At 42.6% G+C, this 27470-nt stretch overlaps 1 protein-coding gene across 2 annotated transcripts; it reads left to right on the top strand.

Moving 5' to 3' along the window:
* Positions 1-26901, top strand: MCUR1 (mitochondrial calcium uniporter regulator 1). Of its 2 annotated transcripts, XM_003128183.4 has the most exons (9): positions 1-541; positions 6281-6400; positions 10319-10422; positions 11392-11493; positions 11970-12011; positions 13072-13143; positions 20170-20223; positions 22055-22169; positions 23276-26901. In XM_003128183.4, the coding sequence occupies exons 1-9, from the start codon at positions 112-114 to the stop codon at positions 23329-23331; spliced, it is 1095 nt and encodes a 364-aa protein (XP_003128231.1). In that variant the 5' UTR covers positions 1-111; the 3' UTR covers positions 23332-26901. The 2 variants fall into 2 exon arrangements, with proteins under 2 accessions (XP_003128231.1, XP_005665634.1); XM_005665577.3 differs by lacking the exon at positions 20170-20223.

Here is a 27470-nt window from a genome sequence, read left to right as displayed (position 1 = left end):
GGAAAGACCCGGTTCGGCGCTGCCGCCGACGCTCGCTCCTGCTGTCGGTGTCGCGCCGCGGCCGCGCGCGACCGGCATGAGCGCGCGGCCGGGCCAGTGACCGCGTCGGAGATGGACTGCGGCTCCGTCGCGGGGGAGAAGCCGAAGCGCCTGCCCGGCCGCCGGCGCCTTCTGCTCTTCCTGGCCGCGGGCCGCGGCGGAAGCCCGGGCGGCCGTGGCGTTCCCGCGCGCCGCCTCGTGCCCACGCTCCCCGGCGGTCTGGGGGCGCTGCGGCCCCGCGGCCCGGCGGCCCGTGCCAGCGCGTCACGTGCCTCCCCGCTGTTCCTCGTCCTGCTTGTGCCCTTCCCGCGCCTGGCCGCCGCCGGCCCTCGCCGGCCGCTGGCGAACTGGGAGCGGTGGCGCGCCGGGCCCTCGTCTCCCCCGGCCGGGCGCGGCGGCGCGTGGAGGTGGCAGCCGGGCCTGGCCCCCCGCGTCGCCTGCGCGGCGGGCGCGCTCCACCTATGCCTCCGGCGGGTGGCCGCCCTCGCTTCCTCGAGGAGAGGTGAGGGCCGGGCCGGGGCGGCGGGAGCTGGGCTCTGCGCTCCTGAGGGCGGGTCAGCCGAGGTCGCCGGGCTCCTCCCGGCCGCGGGGACGAAGGTCTGTCGGGCCCCGCCCTTCTGGTCCGCGCTCTCCTGGGCTCCCTCAGCGGAGAGGATCCGAGTGAGTCGGGCTGCGGGCGCCGGGTGCAGGGCGCAGCTTTTAATGGAATGCGGGGCAGGAGGTACGAGCGGGGAGGAGGGAGCGCGCGCGTTTGTAGAGCCGCCGCGTGGCGCCCGCTCGCAGGTTTCTGTTTTGCAGGTGCGCGGTGTGTGTAGCGACTCCGGTAAAGGAGCAGGTGTGCCGGAGGCTTGCGAGTTTGAGGATGGAAGCTAAGGGACATGAAGGGATTGTTTTATACTTTAATTTCAAACTCTCGTGGCTTCATTAATTCGTTAAGCACCGGCTTCCACTCTCCCTGGCACTCTGCTGGGTCCGCGGGATGTATCAGCTAACAAAATCTTTTCCTACTTGGAGCTTAATTCTAGCAGAGGAGAATATATATATGTGTGTGTATTATTTATGCATGCATAAATAATGTATATAATCTGATGAATGCTGTAAAAATATAAAGGGGGTAAGATCACCACGAAGTGAGTGAGCCTCCAGTTACTAATTTAAATAGTCATTGGAGTAGGTTTCATGGAGAAGGTGCCGTTTGATGAAATACTTAAAGGAGGTGAGGCAGGGGGTCTTGCGTGAGGTTAAGAAAGCCTAAGCAGGAGTTCCCTGTCGTGCCTCAGTGGAAACGAATCTGCCTAGTATCCATGAGGACGCAGGTTCCATCCCTGACCTCGCTCATGGGCTAAGGATCTAACTTTGAGCTTCTCGTGTAGGGTTTTAATATCCTTTCTATATGCTCAAGTTTCCCCTCCCCAAAGGAGAATTACATGTTATACTTTAGCATAGGTCAGGTTACTTGTTTCCTGATTGTTAGTGGGAATTCATAGTTCTTGGGCCTCGTTTTGTTGTCACAATAAAGGAGGAAAAGTGAGTCAGAGGTGTTCCCAGTGCCAGAATACTGCTGTGTCCTCAGGGACTGCCCTTGGATGGAGGCAAGACAGAATTCACCTTCCATCAGCAGGGCTTGGAGGGCTAAGTGGCAAGTGGCTAGTCGTTTTCTCAACTTTTCAGACAGCAGTAATATTTCTTTGAAATGAGCTTGCAATTGAAATTCCAAATTTTTTTTGAAAAGAAAAAAAATCTGCCGTATCTAAATTGGAATTCACTTGCTTCAAAAGTAGCAGTGATAGTTTGTTTTGTGTGTGCAAGGAGGTGTTTTGTTTTAAATTACACAATGATTATTTGTTACTGGAAAAAAAGGAATCGAGGCCTAGAATAATTCTGTCACTTTTCGTAAGCTAATTCTAGACTCAAAGGTTTTTGAGCCCCTAACCCATGGGACAGCCCAGCATGGTTCTGAGATGGGTGGCTTGAGAGATCCCTTTGAGAGATGCATTCATTCATTCTCTCACCACTGTTTCTCCTGCTAGGGCTCATCTGTGTCAGGATGTCTTCTCATGGAGGCCAGTTTTTGCCCAGGGCTGGAGATAAAGGATGAAAAAAGAGGTGCCCAATTTAAGTGAGCTCATTTAAGTGAAAAGGGAAGGCCATACGTGAAGAGGAGAAAGGAGTTCATCTCAAACTTTCCTTCTGGACAGTCTCTAGATCCAGATCTTAGAATCCATACTGTTAAATTTTTTTAAAAAGTTGTTTTTGGTCTGCAGTGTACCAGGCCCTCTGCTAGATGCTAATGATGCAAAAAATAACTGTCTGTTCTTGGGGAGCTTGAAGGAACACACAGACAGGGAAATAACTTAGTAGCTGCTGTGATAGAGCTCTCTGTACTGGGCTGGGTACACACAGTAAAGGCTGCTCCCTGACCTGGGGAGGCAGGTCGCAGAGGTAGCGTAATGGGTGCTTATGGCGTAATGGGTGCTTATGGAACGCTAATGGAACATAATGGGTGCTAATGGAACATAATGGGTGCTTAGCACATCGTCAGAGTAGATGCAAAGGGGTAAAAAGGGTGCTTAAAATTTACAGCTGAGAAGGAGGAGCAAGCCGAGCTCAAGGATGGTGTACCAAGGTCTGAAAGTGCAGGTAACAGGATAGCTTAGGTGGCTGGAATGAACGCTGAAAGGATGAGTGGGCTAGATTAGGACAGGCTTTGTGTGCCTTGCCAAGGGCCTCATACTATAGGCAGGTGCTTCTTTGAAGCTAAGGCCCCCTCCCCCACTTTTTATTTATTTATTTATTTATTTTTACCATTAAACACACACACACATAGAATAGTTGTTGCATCTTTTATTTTGTCAGTCTGCAAACAGTGCTTGGTACCAGGTGGTTATTGACCCTCCTGTACGTACCTAGGTGCTGTGAACACAGCCACCCTAACTCCAAGTTGCCAGTAATTTGAGAACCACTGCTTTCAGCTTACAGAAAAGCATCAGATCTGTAGGGTCCTGTCCATGTCACCTTTTCTGCTTACTTGCAGTTTCCTTTGAGTATTTAGGGGTGAAGGATTGAGAATAAGAGTTGATGAGCTGAAGTATCTTTCTGGTCATTTAGGAGAGCTACTGAGTAAAACCTTTTGAGTTAGATGACTCTTCTGTCTCCTATAACACCTGGTGTCATAGATCAGTAAGAACAAGTATGTAGCAAGATTTTTATATAGCTATGTTCATTACATTTAAATGGAAAGTTTTTAAGTTTTATATTGTCCATCTCTTTTCCTTTTGCTGTCAAAATGTCTCTTTTTGTATGATTGTAAGAGTAAGAGCTATTATGTTTAAAGGTCCTTTCTTGACAGAGTTACAAATTCGTACTGCAGTTAGTCCATATTTTTTAAATCTATTTTTTGTGGTTGATGGAACACAAAAGCCAGAAAATCATTACTCTGCTACCTCCTTCAAATGAGACCTTGAAACGAGCTTACAAAAATGGGTTGGACCTGTGGTTAAATTCACAGAAATTCATAGAAAAGGTAATACATAAATTGTTAGAACACGTCTCTCTAAACATAGTCTTCTGCAAAGATAAGGAAGAAAAACCGCAGATCAACATCTCTTATAAAAATACTAGGAAACCAAATTGAGCAGTCTATAAAAAGGAGTGTATGCTGTGACTAAACAGGATTCTGTCTCAGAACAGCAGGTTCACTTTGTCTGAAAATCAATTCCATGCAGTGTACCATATTCACACCTTAGAGGAGAGAAACCACACGATCATCACAAAAGACAAAGAAAAGTAATTGACAAAATTCCACACCCCTTCACATTAAAGAAACACTTGACCAATTTTTTTGGAACAGAAGGGAGCCACCTCACCTGATAAAGGGCATCTGAAACACCCACAGCTTAACCTCATGCTTAAATGGTGAAAGATGGGATATGTTCCCTCCAAGGTCAGGAATGAGGGGGGCTGCTCTCACCATTCCATGCAGCGCTGTGCTAGCAGTTCTAGCCAGGGCGGTTCGGCAAGAAAAGGAAAAGCCATCCAGATTGTAAAAGAAGTAAATTATCACTCTTCACAGACGACATGACCCTATACATAGAAAACTCTAAGAAATTCACTAAAAACCAATGAAAGCTAGTGAATTTAGCAAGATGGTGGGATATAAGATCAATATACAAATTGTACGGAAACAAAAGTCAGTTGTATTTCTATACACTAGCAATGAACAATCTGAAAATTCTAAAAAGCAGTACCTTTTGCCGTAGCATCGAAAGGAATTAGAGACTTAAATTTAACCCCCCCCCCAAAGTACAAAACCTACATAGAACACGAATAAAGACATTAAACACCTAAATAAATGGAGAGTGAGGGCCGTGGAGATGTTGGTAATTGGAAGACAATATTTTTAGGATGGCGGTACTCCCCACAGTGACCTACAGATTTAGCATAATCTCTATCAGAGTTCCAAGTGGCTTCTTTGTAGACATTGATAGAGTGATACTGAAGTTCATATAGGAATATGGGGAACTCAGAGTAGCCAGAAAATCTTGATAAAGAACAGAGTTGGGGGATTCATTTCCTGATGTCAAAACTTGACTTACAAACTACATACCAAGAAAATGTGGCACTAGCATAAGACAGACTTGTGGAATAGAATGGAGTACTCAAAGATAAACCTTTGCATTTATAATCGATTGATTTTTGCCATGAGTCACAAGACAGTTTAACGGAGAAAGTAGTTCAAGGACAGCTGGACATCCACATGCACAAGAATGAAGTTGAACCCCCATCTCACACCATGTGCAGAAATTAACTTGAATGGCTCAAAGACCCAATGTTAAGAGCTAACACCTAAAACTTAGGAAAAAAACAAGTGTAAATCTTTGTGTGCTCAAATCAGCCAATGGTTTCTCTTCACCAAAAGCAAAAGGAACAACAGAAAAAGATAAATTGCGCTTGATTAAAATAATGAACTTTTGTGCTTCAAAAGATGCTGTCACGAAAAAAGATGCTGTCACGAAAGTTAAAGCCAACCCACAGAAAAAGCATGTTTGCAAATGATATATGTGATAAGGACCGTGTATCTAAAATATGTAAAAAGGATTTCCTTCTGTGGTGCAAAGCGGTTGGCAGCATTTTTGCAGTGCCAGGGCGCAGGTTCAATTCCTGGCGCAGCACAGTGAATTAAAGGATCCAGTGTTGCCACAGCTGCGGCATAGGTCTCAGCTGCAGCTTGGATGTACCGCCTGGCCTGGGAACTCCATCTATACCACAGGGTGGCCAAAAATAAAGAAATAAAATATATAAAGAACTCTCTCAATTCAGTAATAAAAAGATAACCCAATTTTTTAAAATAGGCAAAGGATCTGAATGGGTATTTCTCCAAAGAAAATATGGCAGTGGCCAGCGAGCACATGAAAAGATGTCCGGCCTCACTAGCCATCGGGAAGTGCAAATCAAAACTACAGGAAGATCGGGGCTTCCCTGGGGGCCTAGCAGTGAAGGATTCAGTGTCGACATGCTGTGGTCAGGTTCGATCCCTGGCCTGAAGCTTCGACATGCAAGGTCAAAAGAAAGAAAGAAAATAAAACATAAAAAAGGAAAAAAAAAAAACCTACAATGAAATATACTACTCTATACCCACAGGATTATTACAAAAAGACAGGTAATAACAATGTTGAGAATGTGGAGAAATGGGACTCTTCTTAGAGTCAATCCTTCACCTGATGACTAGGTTAAAAAATTGGTATATCTGTATGATGAAATGTTATTTGGCAATAAAAGGAAATAAGATACTGATGTACTACATGGTGGATGAACCTTTGAAATAATCACTCTAGGTGAAAGAAACCAGTCATCAAGTACCACATAGCTAAGAATTACATTCCTATGAAATGTCCACAGCAGGCAAATTCATAGAGACAGAAGAGAGGTACGTGACAGCCTGTGGGACTAGGGAGGTGGGGTGTGATCGCATAGTGACAGGGGTAGCCAGAGGGGATAGGGTTTCTTTGGGGGTGATGAAGATGTTCTCAGGTTGATCGTGGGATGGTTACACAACTCTGTAAATATACTGAACACAATTGAAGTGTACATTTGAAATGGGTGAGTTGTATGTATGTGAGTTCTATCTCAAAGTTGTTAAAAAAAGAAAAAAAAAAAAAGGCTTTTGAGGTGCGCCTTATTTTTTCCCTGTGCTCAGTTGCATTGGGTCCTGTTCTGACGTGTGCTGTCCTTTCTCTTCTAGAGCTGAGCCTCTCTGCGGGCAGCCTGCAGCTGGAGGGCAAAAGGAGAGAGTTCACCTCTTCTGGGAGTAGGAAGCTCTACTTTGACACCCACGCCTTAGTGTGTTTACTCGAAGAAAATGGTAATCCTCTCTCACTGGTTACTTGGAGCCAGAGGAAAACACTATACATTATGCCTGCCCCCCCCCCCCTTTTTAGGGCCCCACCTGCAGCATATGGAGGTTCCCCGGCTAGGGGTCCATTTGGAACTGTGGCCGTCGGCCTGTGCCACAGACACAGCAACACAGGATCTGAGCCACATCTTTGACCTACACCACAGCTCATGGCAACACTGGATCCTTAACCCACTGAATGAGGCCAGGGATCGAACCTTCATCCTCATGGATGCTAGTGAGGTTCATAAACGGCTGAGCCACAATGGGAACTCCCCTGCCCTTATGATCTTATCTAACTGCTCATATTTCTCTCTGCCTTTGGTATATCTGCAGACAATCTTTTGGTCAGTCTCCATTTTTTAAGACCTCATCTTTCGTTGCAGGACGTTTTTGCTTCATCAGTTCATTTGAGACTTTTCTCCCACATCATCGCTTTGTCCAAGGGAAGTGCATGTTTATAGCATCACTCTGGAAGTACAGTGTTTCAGATAAAAAATGAGACACAAGTTAGCCAAACCCAGCAACGGTTCCTATGACAACTCTCTAAGCAGAAAAGTGATCGTTTTATTCCCATGCAACTTGTGTGCTTTAAAGTTTTTATGAAATTTAAATGTTACAGAGCAGCAGCTATTGGTACTTTCAACTTAATGGTTTTTTTTTTTTTCCCCTTAAATATTCAAACTCACACCTCTTACGGCTGTTGAGCTAATTAATGTAAACGATTCTTCTGACAGGTATGACAGTGAAGAGATAGCATAGAGATAGCATCCTCATGTAATCTCTAGACACACATTACAAATTAAATATAAATTTTGAATTCTCTGTATTGTGACACGTGTATCCTTAAAATCAGAATCTCAGCAGAGATTATGCCTTTGAAATAGGTAGATCTGTGTTTTGACTTTACTGTATAATTATTTACCCAGTTGTATGGCTTCACATGCACAAAGCTGCCTTGTGTAGATGTGGTTACATACTTGATACCTGGGGATGGCACGGACCCTCCTGTGCTTACGTGGGGGAGTTTGCAGCTCTGAGCTCGGCTTCTGTCAGCTTCCAGCTGTTCACAGTCCTTTCTCCTTCTTTGTCCCCGTTTCCCCCCTGGTAACTATGTGGACATAATAACAATTCCAAAGAGCCTTTTGAGTTTGAAATGATGGACGTGAATGCACTTCCGGAAAACTGTCATGTGCTCTGTGAACATTTTTACCGCTTTTCTTCTCAAACTTAAAACGTGAGCCTTATTTACTATAATTTCTTTCTGCTCAGAATTTTAAAAAGGAAAGTGGAAGTGAGAAGAGAGGCATCTAAAATTATCTTGATACGCAGAGGTCTTTTTTTTTTTTTTTTTTTTTTTTGGTGGGCCTTATCTTATTGTCTTCAAAGTAAGCAGTTGTAAAAAGACACATTAGAGGTGTTCCCGTTGTGGCTCAGCAGGTTAAGAACCCAGCTAGTATCCATGAGGATGTGGGTTCAATCCTTGGACTTGTTTGGTGGGTCACAGATCTGGCGTTGTCATGAGCTGTGGTGTAGGTCGCAGACACAGCTTAGATCTGGCGTTGCTGTGGCTGTGGTGAAGGCCAGCAGCTGTAGCTCCGATTCTATACCTAGCCGAGGGTGCGGCCCTAAAAAGACCAAAAAAAAAAAAAAGACATATAGACATTTTAGAGATGATGGGGGCATTATGACATGCACCAGATGTTGGATGATATTAAAGGAACAGCACTCGTTTTGTTAAGCATGGCTCTGGCCACGCGGCTGCCGTGGACCCAGATCTTTTCCCCCAATGAGAGGTGGGGTTTGTGTCTCCTCCCCCCTTTAAAAATTCATTTATTCCTTTTGAACAAACAGAATTTGTGAGTGTTTATTTAAAAATGTGATGTTTCCATATATGTACTTCCAGCTTTTCTGGACTCCAAACCCTAACCCATTGAATATTTGCATATTTTAAGACCAGCAATTTGAGGACTCCAGCGAATAAAGGCAGGATGCGAAGATGCTTCCAGGAATGATAGGTATCTTAGATGGCTGGGTTAGGATAAAGCCAGGAAGGACCCCTCAAAGAATGTTCCATCCTTTATCCCTTTTTTTTTTTTTTGTCCAGAGTTACATCTCCTGATTCACGAAACTTCCAGTGTCTGTAATCTCACTAGCCTGGATTCTGTCCTGTTTTCTCATTCCTACCAAAAAATTTTCATTTGTATCTGGTAACCCGGGAGGTCAGGCTTAACTTCTGCTTAACTTCTGCTTTTTCTTATCCTTTCTCCTCCTATAGGTGGTTCTAAGTTTTTGGAGCTTATTTCTTTTATTATCAGCATACTTCCCCTTTTGGTCTCTCTTCTCTTTTCTTCATAATTCCCAAGCCTTATTATTGTTTAACTATGAACCCTTATTAATAAGTTTTAAAAATTACAAGAGACGTGTTCATTTTCAAAAAATCAGGAAGACAAAAAACGGGAAAAACTACTCTGAATCCCAGTACCAGAGCTAAACGTTGTTAACATTTGGGCGGGTAACTTTTTGGGTGATTTTTTTTTTCCTTGTTGTTCATGACCCACACATTGAAAATTAAAGGATTTTGAATAAAGTGAAGAGACTAGGTCTTTGGAGGTCTTTTTGTCTCATTTAAATTTGTCTTTGATTTTTTTTTTTTTTTTTTAGTCCCATGCTTAATGCTTAATTTCATCCAAAGTGAATCTCTTATAACTTCCTCCAAACAAATGTGCCGTGAATTAATTACAAGACATTTTAAGTTCTTCTACAGTTCTTATAGATGGACGTGTTTAATAGAATTATATTCCAGGGATTTAAGCATTTTAAGCATTTAAAATATCATTTTAATTAGAATTTTCAATGTGAAAGATAAGTTACTACCTAAAGTTATTAAAAACATCACTGCTGAGTTGAATATGTAATTCAGTTCAGTGTTACTTATTGAATATAAAAGAATCTGTTATTTTCCAGTTTCTCTCCCCCATCTAGTGATTAAGGAGAATTGTGGAAGAAAAATGAAAGAATTGATTTTGTCTTTTAACATTAAGTGAATTAAATTAACAACTGAATTATTATTTATATAGACAACGATTTGACCGAATTGTGCTGGATAAAATAATTAAACTTTCTCTAATTAAGTAAATTATTTTTTCCTAACATACACATTTTATTTTTTTTTCATCTTTTTTTTTAGGGCCGCACCTGAGGCATATGGGGTTCCCAGGCAGGGATAGATTCAGAGCCGTAGTTGCCAGTCTACACTACAGCCACAGCAGCACCAGATCCAAGCCTCATCTGTGACCTATACCACAGCCCATGGCAACGCCAGATCCTTAACCCACTGAGCAAGCCAGGGATCAAACCTGCATCCTCATGGATACTAGTCAGATTAGTTTCTGCTGAGCCTTGACAAGAACTCCATTATTTAATTTTAAAATTAAGACACATGCATTGTAGGAAATTAAGATCACGCATAAGAAAATAAAATTTTCTTAGAATCTTTGTTAAACTATACAAGCCATAAATTGTATCTATAATTTTGAGGCTGCTTTTTTTTCACTTGACCTTGCACTGCAGGCATTCCCTGTCATTAGACATTCTCTGAAAACGTGGTTTTGACAGCCAGGCAGCATGTTGGCGCTCAGTCAGCCCTAGCCCTCGTTTTATACCAGGAAGCAGACTCAGATGTGTCATATTTGTCCTGCATGGCAGACACATCACAGCCTGTGACTAGACCCCACCCTCCTGCCACATTTCGGCTTTCCAACTGCTTCTGAATTCCAACATCCACCTGCATGTATAAGTTTGCATTTCCTCTCTTTCTACGAAGGGTTTTTTTTTTTTTTTTCCCCCTGACGACTACAGCATGCTTGTCCTTGTGTGCTTGCTTAGGGTTCACTACTCGACAAGCGGAAATCATTGTGTCTGCCTTGGTCAAGATCACAGAGACCAACATGGATGTCGTCTACAAAGATATGGTCACCAAGATGCAGCAGGTGAGCTGTGCTGGGGCGCTTGCCCAGAGGTGAAAGCTGACGATGGGATGTTATTTGTAATACGTGTTTTCGCATAACACTCTATGGAAAGGCCTATCGTCATGTTAACCATAGATGAGAGACAGATGATTACAGTGGTATAAAAAAAATATGTATTCAGAGCTCTTTGGTCAACGATCACAGAGTCATTACCTTTGAAAACAGAGGAGTTTCCACCGTGGCTCAGCGTAAAGCACCCGACGCTCTGTGAGAAGGTGGGTTTGATCCCTGACCTCGCTCAGTGGGTTGAAGATCTGGCGTTGCTGTGGCTGTAACGTAGGCCGGCAGCTACAGCTTGGATTTGACCCCTAGCTTGGGAACATCCATATGCTAAAGGTACAGCCCTAAAAAGACCAAAAAACAAAAAAAAACCCCAAAAAACTGACTATTCTTGTCAGCTGTACTTTCTTTTTTGCTTTAAGGCTGCACTTGCAGCATATGGGAGTTCCCAGGCTAGGGTCAAATTGGAGCTGCAGCTGCCAGCCACAGCCACAGCAACACAGGATCTAAGCCACTTCTGTGACCTACACTGCAGCTCATGGCAACGCTGGATCCCTAACCCACTGAGTGAGGCCAGGGATCGAACCTGTATCCTCATAGATACTGGCTGGGTTCTTAACCCCCTGAGCCACAATGGGAACTCCCTAGTCAGCTGCACTTTAATAAATGGAGATGTGGCCAGAATTACAACTCTGTTGTTGAGCAGCTGGTCCTCTGACTGCCACCCTTTATGTGATTCACTTGATGCTGATACTGACTTGAGGTCTCATCCTTTTCTCATTTTGAGACAGAGGAGTGCTTTGCTGAACCTCTTTTCTTGTGCCCACGCTTTTCTAGTTTCTCATTGAGATGGTATCAGGTAGACTGTAGAAGGTGGACTTTGGACTTTCTGGCCCAGAGTAGGTTATATGTTTTGTTTTTCTTTCCTAGGAGATCACGCTTCAGCAGTTAATGGCTCAGATTGCTAATGTGAAAAAAGATATGATTATTTTGGAGAAGAGTGAATTTTCAGCCCTTCGATCAGAAAATGAGGTAAAATGAAAGAGCCACTCACACATACTTTATATTAAGATTCTGAGATACACAGACACAAAAGTGCACAAAGTGTATGTCTGGATGAATTTCACAGTGTGCACTATCAGATCAAGAATTAGACTGTGCCCAAAACCCCAGAGGTCCTGCCAACGCCCCCTTTGGTCATTTCAGGACACACATGATTGTTCCATCAGATCAAGAATTAGACTGTGATGAAAACCCAGGAGGTCCTGCTGACGCCCCCTTCTGGTCATTCATGGCACACACATGATTATAGTCCCATCCTGGCAGGACAAGCAATTGTTTCTGCCACTGAGACTATTTCAGTTAATGTTGTATTCTGAATGTGGCCAGGTTTGTGTTGAAGGATTAAAGAACTTGTGCATAAATACATGTTCTAATATTTGTTTATTACCAAGTTTTTTATATTTTTCTTCTACCTTTCTAAACATTTCTTTTCTGTGTGTTTTTAGAAGATAAAACTTGAACTACATCGGTTAAAACAACAAGTAATGGTAAGATCCTCCTGTTTGCTTGTTTGTAATTATATACACTTAGTAATAAATATAATGTCAGAAAGACTTACATGTTCTTAAGTACTTATGTGTGCTTAAACACTATGTTAAATATTTGTGTGAGGTGTCTCTAAAGTCCGCCTTGGAAGGTTTAACTGAGAACACAGCTAATGAATAAATTACTGATGTCTCATTAAGAAAATTGTGATCTAGGAGAAATGAAGTCATTTTTAAAATAAAAAATCTTCTGGGAGTTCCTGTTGTGGCTCAGCAGTAACAAACTCGACTACTATCCATGAGGATGGGGGATCAATCCCTGGCCTCACTCAGTGGGTTAAGGATCTGGCATTGCGTGAACTGTGGTGTAGGTTGCAGATGCAGCTCAGATCTGGAGTTGCTGTGGCTGTGGCGTAGGCCGGCAGCTCCGATTCGACCTGTAGCCTGGGAGCTTCCATATGCCTTGGGTATGACCCTAAAAAGACAAAAAATAAAATAAAAACTCTTCTGGCACAGCCACATGGAGCCCTTAGATTCTCTTAGGAGAGACTGTCTTTAGAGAATTTAAAATGCTGACCGAACCAGCGGTTGTTGTTGTTGTTGTTTTTAAGTGGAAAGGACATTGATGTTAAGAAAAAGGTTTTGATGAGTGTCAGAAGGAAGGCTTCATTTAAACCAGAATTTAATATTTTACTTCTTTGAGTCCATCTCTGCTTTGCAAAGTCCTGCAGGGAACAGCTTGATTCATAAATTCCCACAAAGCAAATGTATTGGGTTAACGTTCATTCATGTTCTTGAGGTTCAAAGAAACGGTAGCCCATTCTGGACTGATTTAAACAAAAAGGCAATTATTTGTATGTATAACCGGGAAGTCCCAAGATAAGGCTGACTCCAGCCGTGACTTGACCAGGGTCTCCTGACCGCACTAGTCCACGCACCCCTGTCCCTGCCCCTCCCCTGGGCTGGGGCGATGAAGCCAGCAGGCCCAGGCTAGGCTCACATCCTCACAGGTTTTGGATCTCTTACATTGGATTTCTTTCTTTGTTGTTTGCTCTCCTACTAGGATGAAGTGATCAAAGTCCGAACAGAAACCAAATTAGACTTCAATCTAGAAAAGAGCAGAGTCAAAGAATTGGTATGTTCCTTTTTCAAAAATAGAGTATGAATTAATTTCTTTTTTTAATTTATTTATTTTTTCCACTGTACAGCATGGGGACCAAGTTACACATACATGTATACATGCTTTTTCCTCCCATGTTGTGATACAATGTACGTATCTAGACATAGTCCTCAATGCTACACAGCAGGATCTCATTGTAAATCCATTCCAAGAGCAATAGTTTGCATCCGTTAATCCCAAGCTCCCGATCCTTCCCACTCCCTCCCCCTCCCCCCCAGGCAGCTACAGGTCTATTCTCCAAGTCTGATTTTCTTTTCTGTGGGAATGTTCATTTGTGCTGGATATTAGATTCCAGTTATATCATATGGTATTTGTCTTTCTCTTTCTGACTCATTTCACTCAGTATGAGAGTCTCTAGTTCCATCCATGTTGCTGCAAATGGCATTATTTTGTTCTTTTTTATGGCTGAGTAGTAATTCCGTTGTGTATATATACCACATCTTCCTAATCCAATCATCTGTCGATAGACATTTGGGTTGTTTCCAGCTCTTGGCTATTGTGGACAGAGCCTCAATGAACATGCGGCTGCATGTGTCTTTCTCAAGGAAAGTTTTGTCTGGATATATGCCCAAGAGTGGGATTGCTGGGTCATATGGTAGTTCTATGTATAGTTTTCTAAGGTACCTCCTTACTGTTCTGCATAGTGGCTGTACCAGCTTACATTCCCACCAACAGTGCAGGAGGGTTCCCTTTTCTCCATACCCCCTCCAGCATTTGTTATTTGTGGACTTACTAATGATGGCCATTCTTTCTGGTGTGAGGTGGTATCTCATGGTAGTTTTGATTTGTATTTCTCTAATAATCAGGGATGTTGAGCATTTTTTCGTGTGCTTGTTGGCCATCTGCATATCTTCCTTGGAACATGGTCTGTTCAGGTCTTTTGCCCATTTTTCCATTGGGTGGTTGGGTTTTTGCTGTTGAGTTGTATAAGTTGCTTGTATATCCTAGAGATTAAGTCCTTGTCCATTGCATCATTTGAAACTATTTTCTCCCATTCTGTAAGTTGTCTTTTTGTTTTCTTTTTGGTTTCCTTTGCTGTGCAAAAGCTTTTCAGTTTGATTAGATCCCATTGGTTTATTTTTGCTCTTACTTCTGTTGCCTTGGGAGAATGACCTAGGAAAATATTCATAAGGTTGATGTCAGAGAATGTTTTGCCTATGTTCTCTTCCAGGAGTTTGATGGTGTCTTGTCTTATATTTAAGTCTTTCAGCCATTTTGAGTTTATTTTTGTGCATGGTGTGAGGGTGTATTCTAGTTTCATTGATTTGCATGCACCTGTTCAGTTTTCCAAGCAATTCTTGCTGAATAGGCTTTCTTTTTCCCATTTTATGCTCTTGCCTCCTTTGTCAAAGATTAATTGACCATAGGTGTCAGGGTTTATTTCTGAGTTCTCTATTCCATTCCATTGGTCCGTATGTCTGTTTTGATACCAGTACCACACTGTCTTGATGACTGTGGCTTTGTAATATTGCTTGAAGTCTGGGAGAGTTGTTTCTCAGGATTGCTTTGGCAATTCTGGGTCTTTTGTGGTTCCATATAAATTTTTGGATTGTTTGTTCTAGTTCTGTGAAAAGTGTCATGGGTATTTTGATAAGGATTGCATTGAATCTGTAGATTGCTTTGGGTAGTGTGGCCATTTTTACAATATTAATTTTTCCAATCCAGGAACATGGAATATCTTTCTATTTCTTTACATCTTCTTTAATTTCCTTGATTAATGTTTTATAGTTCTCAGCATATAAGTCCTTTACCTCCTTGGTCAGGTGTATTTGATTTTTTGGGGTGCAATTTAAAAGGTATTGTATTTTTGTATTCCTTTTCTAATATTTCATTGTTAGTATACAGAAATGTGACTGATTTCCAAATGTTAATCGTATATCCTGCTACTTTGCTGAATTTGTTAATCAGTTCAAGTAGTTTTTGGGTTAAGTCCTTAGGGTTTTCTATGTATAGTATCATGTCTGCATACAGTGACAGTTTGATCTCTTCTCTTTCTATATGGATGCCCTTTATTTCTTTTGTTTGTCTAATTGCTGTGGCTAGGACTTCCAAAACTGTGTTGAAGAGCAGTGGTGAGAGTGGGCATCCCTGTCTTGTTCCAGATTTGAGTGAGAAGGCTTTCAGTTTTTCCCCATTGAGGATTATATTTGCTGTGGGTTTATCATAAATGGCTTTGATTATATTCAGGAATGTTCCCTCTATACCCTTTGGCGAGGGTACACTTTGGCGAGGGTCTTGATCATGAATGGATGTTGGACTTTGTCAAATGCTTTTTCTGCGTCTATTGAGATGATCATATGATTTTTGACTTTGCTTTTGTTAATGTGGTGTATGATGTTGATTGATTTGCGTATGTTAAACCATCCTTGTGAACCTGGGATGAACCCTACCTGGTCATGGTGTATAATTTTTTTGGTATGTTTTTGGATTCGGTTGGCTAAGATTTTGTTGCGAATTTTTGCATCTATATTCATCAATGATATTGGGCGATAGTTTTCTTTTTTGGTGGTATCTCTGGTTTTGGAATGAGGGTGATGGTGGCCTCATAGAATGTCTTTGGGAGTATTCCTTCTTCCTCAACCGTTTGAAAAAGTTTAAGGAGGATGGGTACCAGATGCTCTTTGTAGAGTATGAATTAATTTCTTTGCAGGATGAAACACTTGATCAAGTCTAAGTTTACATGCACATCACAAGTACTGTTAAATATTTACCTGCGTATTACTATAACATAATTTTTTCCTTTATTTTGACTATATTTTGGATTAGGGCTCAAATTCGATGCTTTCAAAAGTAGTATTATACAGCAGAAATTAACACAACATTGTAATCTGCTATACTTCAATAAAACTTATTTTTTAAGTAACATCAAAATTAAAATCTTGGGGAGTTCCTATTCTGGCTCAGCAGGTTAAGGATCCGACATTGTCTCTGTGAGGATATGGGTTCAATCCCTGGCCTTGCTCAGTGGGTTAAGGATCCTGTGTTGCTGCAAGCTGCAGTGTAGCTCTTGGATGCGGCTCGGATCCGGTGTTGCTGTGGTTTAGCATAGTCTGCAGCTGTAGCTCCTATTCAACCCCTAGCCTGGAACTTCCATCTGCTTCCAGGTGCGCCTGTAAAAAGAAGAAAAAAAAATTAAATTAAAATCTTGGTCAAATCAGGTTTGAGGTTTTTTTTTTTTTTTTTCTTTTTTCTTTTTTTCTTTTTAATGGCCACACTCACGACATATGGAAGTTCCCGAACCAGGGATTAAATTTGAGCCACAGCTGCAACCCATGCTGCAGCTACAGCAACACTGGATCTTTAACTCATTGCACTCGGCTGGGGATTGAACCCACACCTTCATGGTGACCCAAGCCACTGCAGTCGGATTCTTAACCCACTGCACCACAGGGGGAACTCCAAGTTTGAGTCTTTTTTTTTTTTTTTTTTTTTGTCTTTTTTCTATTTCTTTGGGCCGCTCCCATGGCATACGGAGGTTCCCAGGCTAGGGGTCGAATCGGAGCTGTAGCCACTGGCCTACACCATAGCCACAGCAACGCAGGATCCGAGCCGCAGAGACCGATCCTGCAACTTCATGGTTCCTAGTCGGATTCCTTAACCACTGCGCCACGACGGGAACTCCTTGAGTCTTTTTTGTTTCGGAGATACTAAATTATGCATCACTTGGACATGAATAAAGAAATTAAATTCGACCTTGATCTATTTAACATAGACCTAAACCTGCACAGGCCCTGATTTTACAAAGGTGAAGTTGATTATTTGACTTAGAATAACATTAAATTATTAGTATTAAATTAAATTCTATGTTGAAAATTCAAGATTTAAGTAATATTTCCACAGTCTTTTTTTTTTAATAGAGAAAGCTTAATGACTTTATTGTGTTGTTTTGAAATGCAGATTCTAAATGATTCTTTTAAGTTATGTTAAATGGAATTTTCAGTCAGGAAAAGTAGTGCTGTACATTTGTTACCAAAAAGATGTCACAAAAAGTGAACTGTAGAGAGGCTGAAGATCGCCTGTGTCTGTCAGTCCAACAACTTGTGGGATCTGTGCCTAGGACCTAAGAAAACTGTGGAAACACAGCTCCCCTGTCCTTTGCAATGCCTGTTAATACGCATTTCAAAGGTAATGCATGTCGCCCCCGTTTTATCCTCAGAGCTGTGTGTATGTAGAGTGAAGTGGTCATCACTGTGAGTCTCCTTCGTGTCCATCACCACACAGTTGCAGAATGTTTTTCTTACGATGAGAACTTTTAAGATTCACTCAGCAACTTTCAACTCTGCAGTACAGTGGTTTTTTTTTTTTTTTTTTTTTATGTTGTTGTTGTTGTTGTCTTTTTTTTTTTTTTTTTTTTTTTTTTTTTTGCCATTTCTTGGGCCGCTCCCGAGGCATATGGAGGGTCCCAGGCTAGGGGTCGAATCGGAGCTGTAGCCACTGGCCTACGCCAGAGCCACAGCAACGCGGGATCTGAGCCGCATCTGCAACCTACACCACAGCTCACAGCAACGCCAGATCGTTAACCCACTGAGCAAGGGCAGGGATCGAACCCGCAACCTCATGGTTCCTAGTCGGATTCGTTAACCACTGCGCCACGACGGGAACTCCTTTTTTTGTGTGTGTGTCTTTTTTGTTGTTGTTGTTGTTGTTGCTATTTCTTGGGCCGCTCCCACGGCATATGGAGGTTCCCAGGCTAGGGGTTGAATCAGAGCTGTAGCCACCAGCCTACACCAGAGCCACAGCAACGCGGGATCCGAGCCGCGTCTGCAACCTTCACCACAGCTCACGGCAACGCCGGATCGTTAACCCACTGAGCAAGGGCAGGGACCAAACCCACAACCTCATGGTTCCTAGTCGGATTCGTTAACCACTGCGCCACGACGGGAACTCCAGTACAGTGTTATTAATTCGAGTCACCATGCTGTACATTTCATCCCCAGAATGTAGGTATTTTGTAATTGGAAATTTGTACTTTTTGATCCATTTCACCCACCCACTACCCCTGCCCCCCCCCCACCGGAGCGGGGGGCCACCAGTCTGTTCTCTGTGTCTGTGAGCTTGGTATTTTTGTTTGTTTTTTTAGGTTCCAAATATAGTGAGATCCTATGGTGCGTGCCTTTCTCCATCTGATTTCTTTCACTTGGCATAACGCCCTCAAGGTCCGTCCATGTTGTTGCAAATGGCAAGGTTTCTTTCTCGCTTTATGGCTGAGTAATACTCCATTGCATATACACCACGTCTTCCTATTCGTTTATCCATCAGTGGACACTTAGGTTCCTTCCATGTCTTGGCTGTTAGAAATAATGCTGTGAACACAGGATACAATAAATTGGATGTTTTGTATGTGTTGGGCAGCCTCTGGTGACTTTTAACCCACCTATCTTCTTGTTCAGGCTTTATTTGAATTTGATAACATTGGTGAGATATGTCTTTTGTTCTTAGCAGAATGAGAACTAGGGCATATATAGTATTTTTTTACTAATGAAGAACTGGACACGCGTTCAGAAACTGAGTGTTCACAATTGTTCGTTGTCTTCTCATTTTTCACACTTTTAACCAGTGTACTACAATGAGAAATGAAGCTTATGTTGAAATTGACACACATACTTAGCGTGTACTGATGAAGTATTTGACCCTCTCATTCCCTTGTTTAATCAAGTTATCACACAGCTTTGATGAAATTAACTGATGTTTACAGTCAGTTTCAAAAACTGTATAGCCTATAAACTGCGTTGGGAGTGCAGGGAGATGGAGCCACATAGATGTTATTTTAAAAGTCATGGCAATGTCAAGATGTAGGCTTTTCTCTTGTGGCTGAGTCCATTTTGACTTAGGGAAAGCTGGAGTTTTAAGGTGTGTAGAACAATCCCATTCCACCGTGCTGCCCCCTGGTGGTGATCTGGTGCATAGCTCTCTCAGACTCTGGAGATGAGCATTCTTTGGTCCTGCAGCTAATTCTTGGTTTGGGATTTGGAGGCTTTCTTCCTCCCTCCTTCCCTTCTTCCCTCCCCCACTTCCTTCCTTCCTTCCTTTTTAACTTCTAAGTAACACTGTTTTTATATTCCCCTCTAGTAGTCACAGGGGAACACTTTTATAGCTAGGAAGTTTCTAGAAACTTGAAAAGCATTAATTTTCCCCCTATAACCATGTTAATATATGGAAGAATTTTTAATTCCTCACTTAAATTATAGAATTCCATTTGCTCAATTAAATCCTAATGCCCACTGCTAAGGAGATGTGTCTGATTTTGGCCTCAGTGTCAACAGAATTACACAATATCTTTACACAGACATTAGTAGCCAAAGGTACTACTAGGTAGAACTAGTAGTTAATACTGGTAGAACTAGTCAGTTCCCTTAGTAACATTGGATTGTGACAGCCCACGTGGGTTTGTTTTTTGTTTTTGTTTCTTTCAGTTAAAAACAACATGTGACGATGTAGTGTATTTCTTGTATCTGTATTTACATAGTATCTTATCATCACAGGTAACATCTAGGTCACGGAATAATACTCCTTGAAACTATTTTTCCCAAGTTTATCTATTTCCTCTCTTTTATCTAAGCCCCAAGTAGTGACCAATTTTGTTTGTCGTTATGATGGGATAGGTCCTAAACTGAATCGTTACCCCACTGCCTTCAACCCTCCCAAAGCCGAAAAGGATGTGACTTGGCATCCATCTAAAGTGGTTCCAGGGAAGGCTCTTAAAACAGTGGAAGGGATGTAGAGATGTCATAGTGAAGAGGTGAAAAGAGAAAACCAGCGAAGAGGGGGTGGAGGATGACACAGGGAATCCAGCTGTTGGAAATAAGAAACCTCAAAACACAAACCTAAAGGAGAAGGCAAGTAGGCTCCTTTACCTCGGGGTGGCTTCTAGTGGAGCGTATTTTTGGAAGTACTGAGGCTGGACTATTTCAGGCACCAGAGAAGAAGGAGGGGAGAAAGGAATAAATTCAGAATCTGACCCGTGTTACATGTTTGTTTCAGTATTCATTAAACGAAAGGAAGCTGCTGGAAGTAAAAACAGAAATGGTGTCATTGGTAAGAAATGAGACGGACTTTTCTTGTTCATTTTGTTCATCTTTGCTTCATCCCGTGCATGGCTACTGTTGTTTGTCGTGATGGTCGTGGGAAGATCTATGCAAGTGTCATAGGATTTTTTACATCGTGGTAAAATACCCGTAAAAATCGCCACCCTAACTGCTTTTAAGTGTTCGGTTCCGTGGCATTAAATACATTCACATTATTATGCAACCGGTGCCCCCACCTATCCGCAGAACTCTTTTCATCTTGCAGAACTGAAACTCTCCCCACTCAGCGCTAACCCCTCATTTCTTCCTCCCTGGCTACTGCCACCATTCTGTTTTCTGTCTCTTTGAATTTGACTGTCCTTGGTCCCTCCTGTGAGTGGAATCCTACCTGCTTTGTCCTTTTGTGACTTATTTCACTTAGCACAGTATTCTCAAGGTTCATTCATGTTGTAGCCTATGTCAGCATTTCCTTCCTGTTTAAGCCTAAATAACATCCCATTGGGTGGACACGTTACATTTTTTAATTATCCCACACCTTGTGGCCATTGTGAATAATCCCGTGAACAGGGACATACAGGTAGCTGTTGGAGTCCCTGTGTTCAATTCTTTTTGGGTATCTATACCCAGAAGTGGTATATTGTAGGCTTTTTGTTTATTCAACAAATTTAGATCCCAGTGTTTGAAGAATAAGAAGGAATGGAGTTTTTTTGTATTTTTTTTTAAACTATATTTTTAACCAATGGCACGCATTATTTCTCTTCCATCCTGTCTTACCTGGGACCTCAGAAACCTACCAAGACTGCCATGAGAGAGTACGGAACTATTCCTCTGAAATTTTTTACTCATCCAGGCATTTATTTCCTTATTCATAACCTGAGTTGTTTGCCACAGGGAACTGCTTACTTGCCCCAGGATTTTCAGTGAAGTATTTGCAGTGCTTTTATGCATTAATGAAATACTACAAACCCTTATAACATCAGCCAAACTCACCACCCTTTGAGAATTAATCATGTATCTGGTTTAACTGTAATGTCTTTAGGAAAGAACTATAAAAGAAGAAAACTTTTTTAAAATGTGAATAGAAATAGCATCAAGGCAAGCACTGTTGCTTTTGGATTATGTAAGATTCTGTTCATTTAAAAAATTTTTTTTTTTTTTTTACTTCCTGCTAAGAGGGATGCAGAAGGATGAGGCATGTTCATTGCCATGGAGAACAAACCAGCTTCGTAATTGTAACCTTATTGGCACCTATCACTTACAAGAGTTCTGTTCCTTGGTGATCACACTTGATTCTCTAAGCAGCCTGTATAAGGCAGGGCCCATGGTACCTTTTTCCGTATTTCAAACAGAGGGAAACTGGCCTAGAGATATTTAAGGTCCTGGTCACAACAAAGCATGAGGCTAGTGAGAGTGCAGGCAGAAGCCCTGGACTGAACCCAGCTGACCTGTGACCACACCCTGTTGGGAACGGACCCTAGGACCCCCTGCAGAAGGGACGTGTCCAGAGTGGTTTAATGCTGTGAATCTCAAATAAGTAAGTAAGTAAATAAATAAATAAAAATGAGTTCCTATCATGGCTCAGCGGAAACAAATCTGACTAGCATCCATGAGGATGCAGGTTCGATCTCTGGCCTCACTCAGTGGGTTAAGGATCCAGCGTTGCCGTGAGCTGTGCTGCAGGTCACAGCTCGGATCCTGCATTGCCGTGGCTGTGTTATAGGCCAGCAGCCGCAGCTCTGTTTGGACCCCTAGCCTGGGACCCTCCATATGCCGGGGGTGTGACCCTAAAAAGAAAACAAGATTAATAAATAAAAATGCTGTGATCTCTTTGCTTTTAAAAGCACGCCCAGCAAGATCGGGCCATCACACAGACGGACAGGAAGATAGACACCGAGGTCGCTGGCCTCAAAACCATGCTCGAGTCGCACAAGCTCGACAATATAAAATATTTAGCAGGTAAGCCATTTTGTATCTTGTCGTTCAAACCAGCTGAAAATAAATAAAATTTATAAATTCGGTCAAAGACATACTGCATTTCATTGATTCTAACTTTTTTTTCATATTTTAACATCTCTGAAATTGGAAGGTGTCTTACAATTTCCAATAGATGGCATAGCATCCTATAATTGGCATTTTTTCATTGTTAGTCATAAATAAAATCATGTATTTTACAGTCTATGAAATCTTAAATTTGATAAGAGAGTAGCACCAAACTAGAGTTACTTGGAATTTTTTTTAGTGATATTCAAGAGGGAATATTTTACAGATAGCAGGGAAGACTTTTGAGTTGTGATCTTTCAACACTCCTTGTACGGAGTTACTTTGCTTTTGTAATTTTTGAGCCAAAAGAGAAAATGAAGACTGATGAACCCCCCCCCCCAAAATAGCATTATTTTAACTCAAATTTAACATTTTTTGTATTAATCACTATTTTGAAATATAATCACTATTTTGAAGTGTAATAGTATTTAGAAGTGGAATTTTGCTAGTGAAATTCAAGGGCATGTCCTTCTCTAGCACATATGCATATACTTTGTGACCACAGAATTTTTGTGATTCTATACTTTTATTGAAAAGCTTTCTTGGGAGTTTCCCTAGTGGCTCAGCAGAAACATCCGACTAGTAACCATGAGGTTGTGGGTTCGATCCCTGGCCTTGCTCAGAGGGTTAAGGATCCAGCATTGCCATGAGCTGTGGCAAAGGTCAGAGATATGGCTTAGATCTGGCTTTGTCCTGGCTGTGGTGCAGGCCTGCAGCTGTAGCTCTGATTCTATCCCTAGCTTGGGAACCTCCATATGCTGTGGGAGTGGCCCTAAAAAAAAAAAGAAAGTAAAGCTTTCTTGAATATTGGCTACATTTGTACTTTGAAGATGAGGATTTTAAGGTGTGGGATTTTTTTAAGAGGCAGGTGTTTCATGGGATGTGGCACAGCAGTAGGTAAGCTGACTTTCTCAGCTTACCTACTGAGAAAGGTAAGTGTCTGTTTTCTTAGTAAAGTATGTTTCTGCAAGTAACTGTTAGTAAAACTAATACTCTGTACAATTGTGGTTTTTTTCTTACAGGATCCGTGTTTACGTGCCTAACGGTAGCTCTGGGATTTTACCGCCTGTGGATATAATAAAGTGTCTATTTAAAGAGCATTCTTTTGTTTTGCCTTAAGAAGACCAGATTGATGTGCCTTTTTTTTTTTTCTCATTTCAATTTTTTTTTTTTTTTTTTTTTTTTGTCTTGTTAGGGCTGCACCTGCGGCGTATGGAAGCTCCCAGGCTAGGGGTTGAATCAGATCTGTAGCTGCCGGCCTACACCGCAGCCACAGGAATGCCAGATCCGAGCCGCATCTGAGACCTACACCACAGCTCATGGCAATACTGGGTCCTTAATCCACTGGTCAAGGCCAGGGATCGAACCCTCGTCCTCATGGATACTAGTCAGGTTTGTTACTGCTGCGCCACCCTGGGAATTCCTTGTTTCAGATTTTAATGCTGATTTTTAATACATATTATTTATTTTTATGTATATTATGGACATATAACCAGGGCAAAGAAGCGAGAAGTCTATACCTGCTCCTTTCATCTTTTCTGTTTAGTTGACTTTATAGCCCTGCCTGGTGGCGGACAAAGCAAGGAAGACTCCACTGAGCTGGAGCAGTGAACTTGGTCTAACCTGTGGGATATACCAGCAGTAAATATTTATGTAACTCTCCGCAATTCCAATACTGTCTCCGAGGATTCGGGGTCTCCATTAGCTTTACTAAGTACTGAAGAATCGTTGAAACTAAACCAAAAGCATCAAGTCTTCCTTTCCTGTTGACCCAGTCCCTGTGTTAGCAGTTGTGTTTCAGGTCCAACTGTTGTTACCCGCATGCTACTTTACACCCAAAGGAGGTTTTTTCCTTTCATTTTCTGCTTCGTTAAGTTACTATTCTGTTTATATTGTGTGTGCCTTCCAGCTAGAAAACCTTGTCGCCTAATGAGGTATTGTGATTATGGGGGGAGGGGCTAGACTTCTCTCCCTGTTCCCTCTGACTTGGTCCTTCTGCCTCCCTCTTGAGTTGAGAGCTGTCCTGACACCCGAGGTGTGGCATTGCCTCCCTAGAGAATGTGCTCATTCTGGGCGTGGAGGCTTTTCAGTCTGCCAGGCAGGATCTTCTTCCTTCTGGTCCTCATCAGCGTTTTATCAAGGGAAGCACGAGGCTTTCCCTCTTTAGTGATATCTAGTTATTTAGTGAGGGTGCACATTTTTCAAGAATGTCTTTAATGAATATGCCTTTGCCTATTACAAGCTCAGGTCGTAGGCGCTGCAGACTAGAGAACGGTCATCATGCCACGTATTCTGATCTAGGTTGATTTCTTTGGTTGTTAAAGATACTCTCATGCTGACTTCACCTCTGTCTTTAACGCAAATACATTCCTAGATACAACTAGGGGTATTGGGCGAGGCACAGTCTCCTCTTACTTGAGGGAGCTGCACGTAGAGACATCAGCAGTGACATCAGATGGCCCCTTCTTGTTTCCCCACGTGAACACGTGTGCAGGTGATGTGGTCCAGTGGGGAGGCCGCAGAGAGACGTCTTGATCGGCTGGTAGAATATAGTCCCCGTCCTCAGGGTTCGGTCCACTTTGGCAAAAAAGTTACCTCCTGTCCTTTGGATGTCATCTCTGCACTCTGTAAAGTGTAGTCGTTGCCGTGTCTGAGGATGTTCTGTGCCCCAGCACGTTGGCATTAACAGTACCAGTTTTGAAGTGAGTAGTCTCCTTTCAGCCAGATCCAAAAGTATCTTAACTGCCTCATGTTTTATCCACATATGCATTCCCCTTTCAGAGAAGGATTCCCAGAAAACACCGTACATTTAACAATCGCCCTAAATAGTAAAGAATTAAGTCAATGACAGCCCATTAAGACCACCTTTGCAACCTAACTTTGTCTTGGTAGGAGCTTGGAGGCGAGCCAGAGCGCAGACACTCCTCTAAGTTGGAGTCCCCGAGAGGAAAAAGTACTGTGTGCAGTTCTGTTTCAAACCAAACACTAACCGTGAGAGGTTAAATGCAGCGAAGTGACCTTATGTCCTGAGAAAGTATGTTTGAAATAGCCTGCGGTTGGGTGACCGTCTGGCATCTGCCAGAAGTATTCCAAATGACATTCCTACTGGTGATGGTGGGCTATGTCAGGCTGTCCCTTAACTGGGGCCGCTGATTTTGCTGTGGGCCTCTCCGCCTTACAGAACAGCCCCTGCCTCCCCTGTCCTGGGCACAGATGGACCCTGCTTTCGGTGGTGGGGATTGCACGTACGAGGCTAGGAGAGCTCAGGACCCCGTTCTCTTTATTTGGGCAAATGTATTCTATTGGAAAAGCGTAGGAGCCATAAATACAAGGGTACCCTTCCCGGTGCTGGCCCAGACGTCTCTGAGCAGTGTGACGACTCCCTGAGCTTGTCTTGGCCTGGAGGGGTGCAGGTCACTTTGGGGAGCTGTGCTCGGGCACAGATGCTGTGTGTCTAGCACTTGGGGAAAATCAGCCGGAGCAAAGGCCTGAGGATCGCCCTCCCCTAAAGCGGAACCGTCAGCTGGACAGGACCTGTATTTCCTGTTCGTGCACGAATCCCTCAGCTCTTAGAGGCTTCTTCTGCCCTCCTGCCTTCTCGCCCCTCCCCTGCTCTTTATCTCTTTTAAAGAGCTTCAACTCCAGCTCCTTTCCTGCTTCCTCCGTAAGCAAAGCATGTTTGTGTGTTCGATTCTTTACAGGAAATGTGACTGGATGCCTGTGCTGCTCTCAGTCCTTAGCTGGTTTTCTAGTTCAGTGTCCAGCACAACTCAATCAGAATGTATTCACCGTTTCCCTTAAGTATGCCAGGTACCTCAGGTGAGAGGTCACAAGTTCAGGAAGAAAGGCTTGACTCAAACCAGCCATCTTGCTGGACGTCGAAGTCTTTCAAAACCAAACTCCTGAGCCACAGGGGCCTGGTTCCTCCCGCGTCGTGCCCAGCTCGGCTGTGCTTTTCTGTCTGTGCCACTTGGAACAGGGAGCTCTTGCCTCTGTTCCTGTCTCCTTTCTAGCCTCTCCTGCGAATCAGCTGTGTCAGCGTTGGCAGGCGCCTCTCTTCCTCCACCCCAACATGCCGTGTTCTAAGAATTTTGGCATCACTTCTGAGCAAATGTCGTATGGATAGCACTGTGGAACTCATGTCTAGAAAACTGGCTTTTAACGACGTTTATCAAATTGTGTTGTGACTTTTCTGACATTAAAGCAAAAACTTGTCAATCGGTAATAATGACTTTTTAAATAAAATGTTCGAGACTGTTTTAGCCTTTTATTGGCATTTCATTTGGAAAATATCAGTCTTTCTACAGATTTGTATCTTATGTTCTCTGATAACCCAAATCATTTCTTAGCCCTTTCGTTTCATTGCACTGTTAATATTCAATTATATTTTACTATATAGTAGAGTGGGCATATTTTATGATCTAAAATAAAATATTTAACTTTCTTTCTGTGACTGATATCCTTTTCTGCTTGTTCAGATTGAATTTGAAAAGCCAGAACAACTTCTGCCTACACTATATTTCAACTGTTATTCCCTCCAATTGTACATGATAACACTGGTGTGTTATTTTAAAAATCAAATACCTAAACATTTGGATCTGAAAGTGATTATTTGATTTACAAAATAAATTTTTACTATTCAGAAGAATTCTTTTAGCATGTTTGTGTGAAATGTAACTCCTTGTTTGAGAGGCAATGAGGCTTATACTCAAGGTTTCAGAAAACAGCTGAAGTTCAAATTGCAGGTGATAGAAATCCAAATCAGACTAGCTTGAGCAGAGAATTTGCCTTTCGTGGCTTACACGGTCCAAGTTCAGGAAGAGCAAGATGGAAATGCCGACAGGATGCACCTCCAGGCACCTCTCAGCTCCGCTTTTTCCCTGGGGGCCCACAATACTCTCAGGCCGGCTTAGCACAGGAGAGTGGGAGAGCTGTGCTTTGAAAAAGCCTGGAAGAAGAATCCAAGCAGGCAGCTAGGGTAGCGGCCAGAGGAAGGGTCCCGAGAGGGTTCTATACGCCGCTTCCCCAGGACCTGATGAGCACATGTGCTGCCTTGCAGAATTTGGGCTCTTCTGGGTCACCTGCCCTGTCCGTGTGATGGATGTCCGAGAGGGAAGCAAAGGAACACTTGGGAACGTGGATAGATGAAAGCTCGGAAATTCATTACAGGTACCCTTCATTTTTCTCCAGCCGACATCTTTTACCAAAATTGGAGAG

Source organism: Sus scrofa, chromosome 7 (genome assembly GCF_000003025.6).
Source record: "Sus scrofa isolate TJ Tabasco breed Duroc chromosome 7, Sscrofa11.1, whole genome shotgun sequence".
NCBI classification, from domain to species: Eukaryota; Metazoa; Chordata; class Mammalia; order Artiodactyla; family Suidae; genus Sus; species Sus scrofa.
The sequence above is the reverse complement of the archived record's forward strand: the minus strand, read 5'-3'. Positions and strand labels throughout refer to the sequence as shown.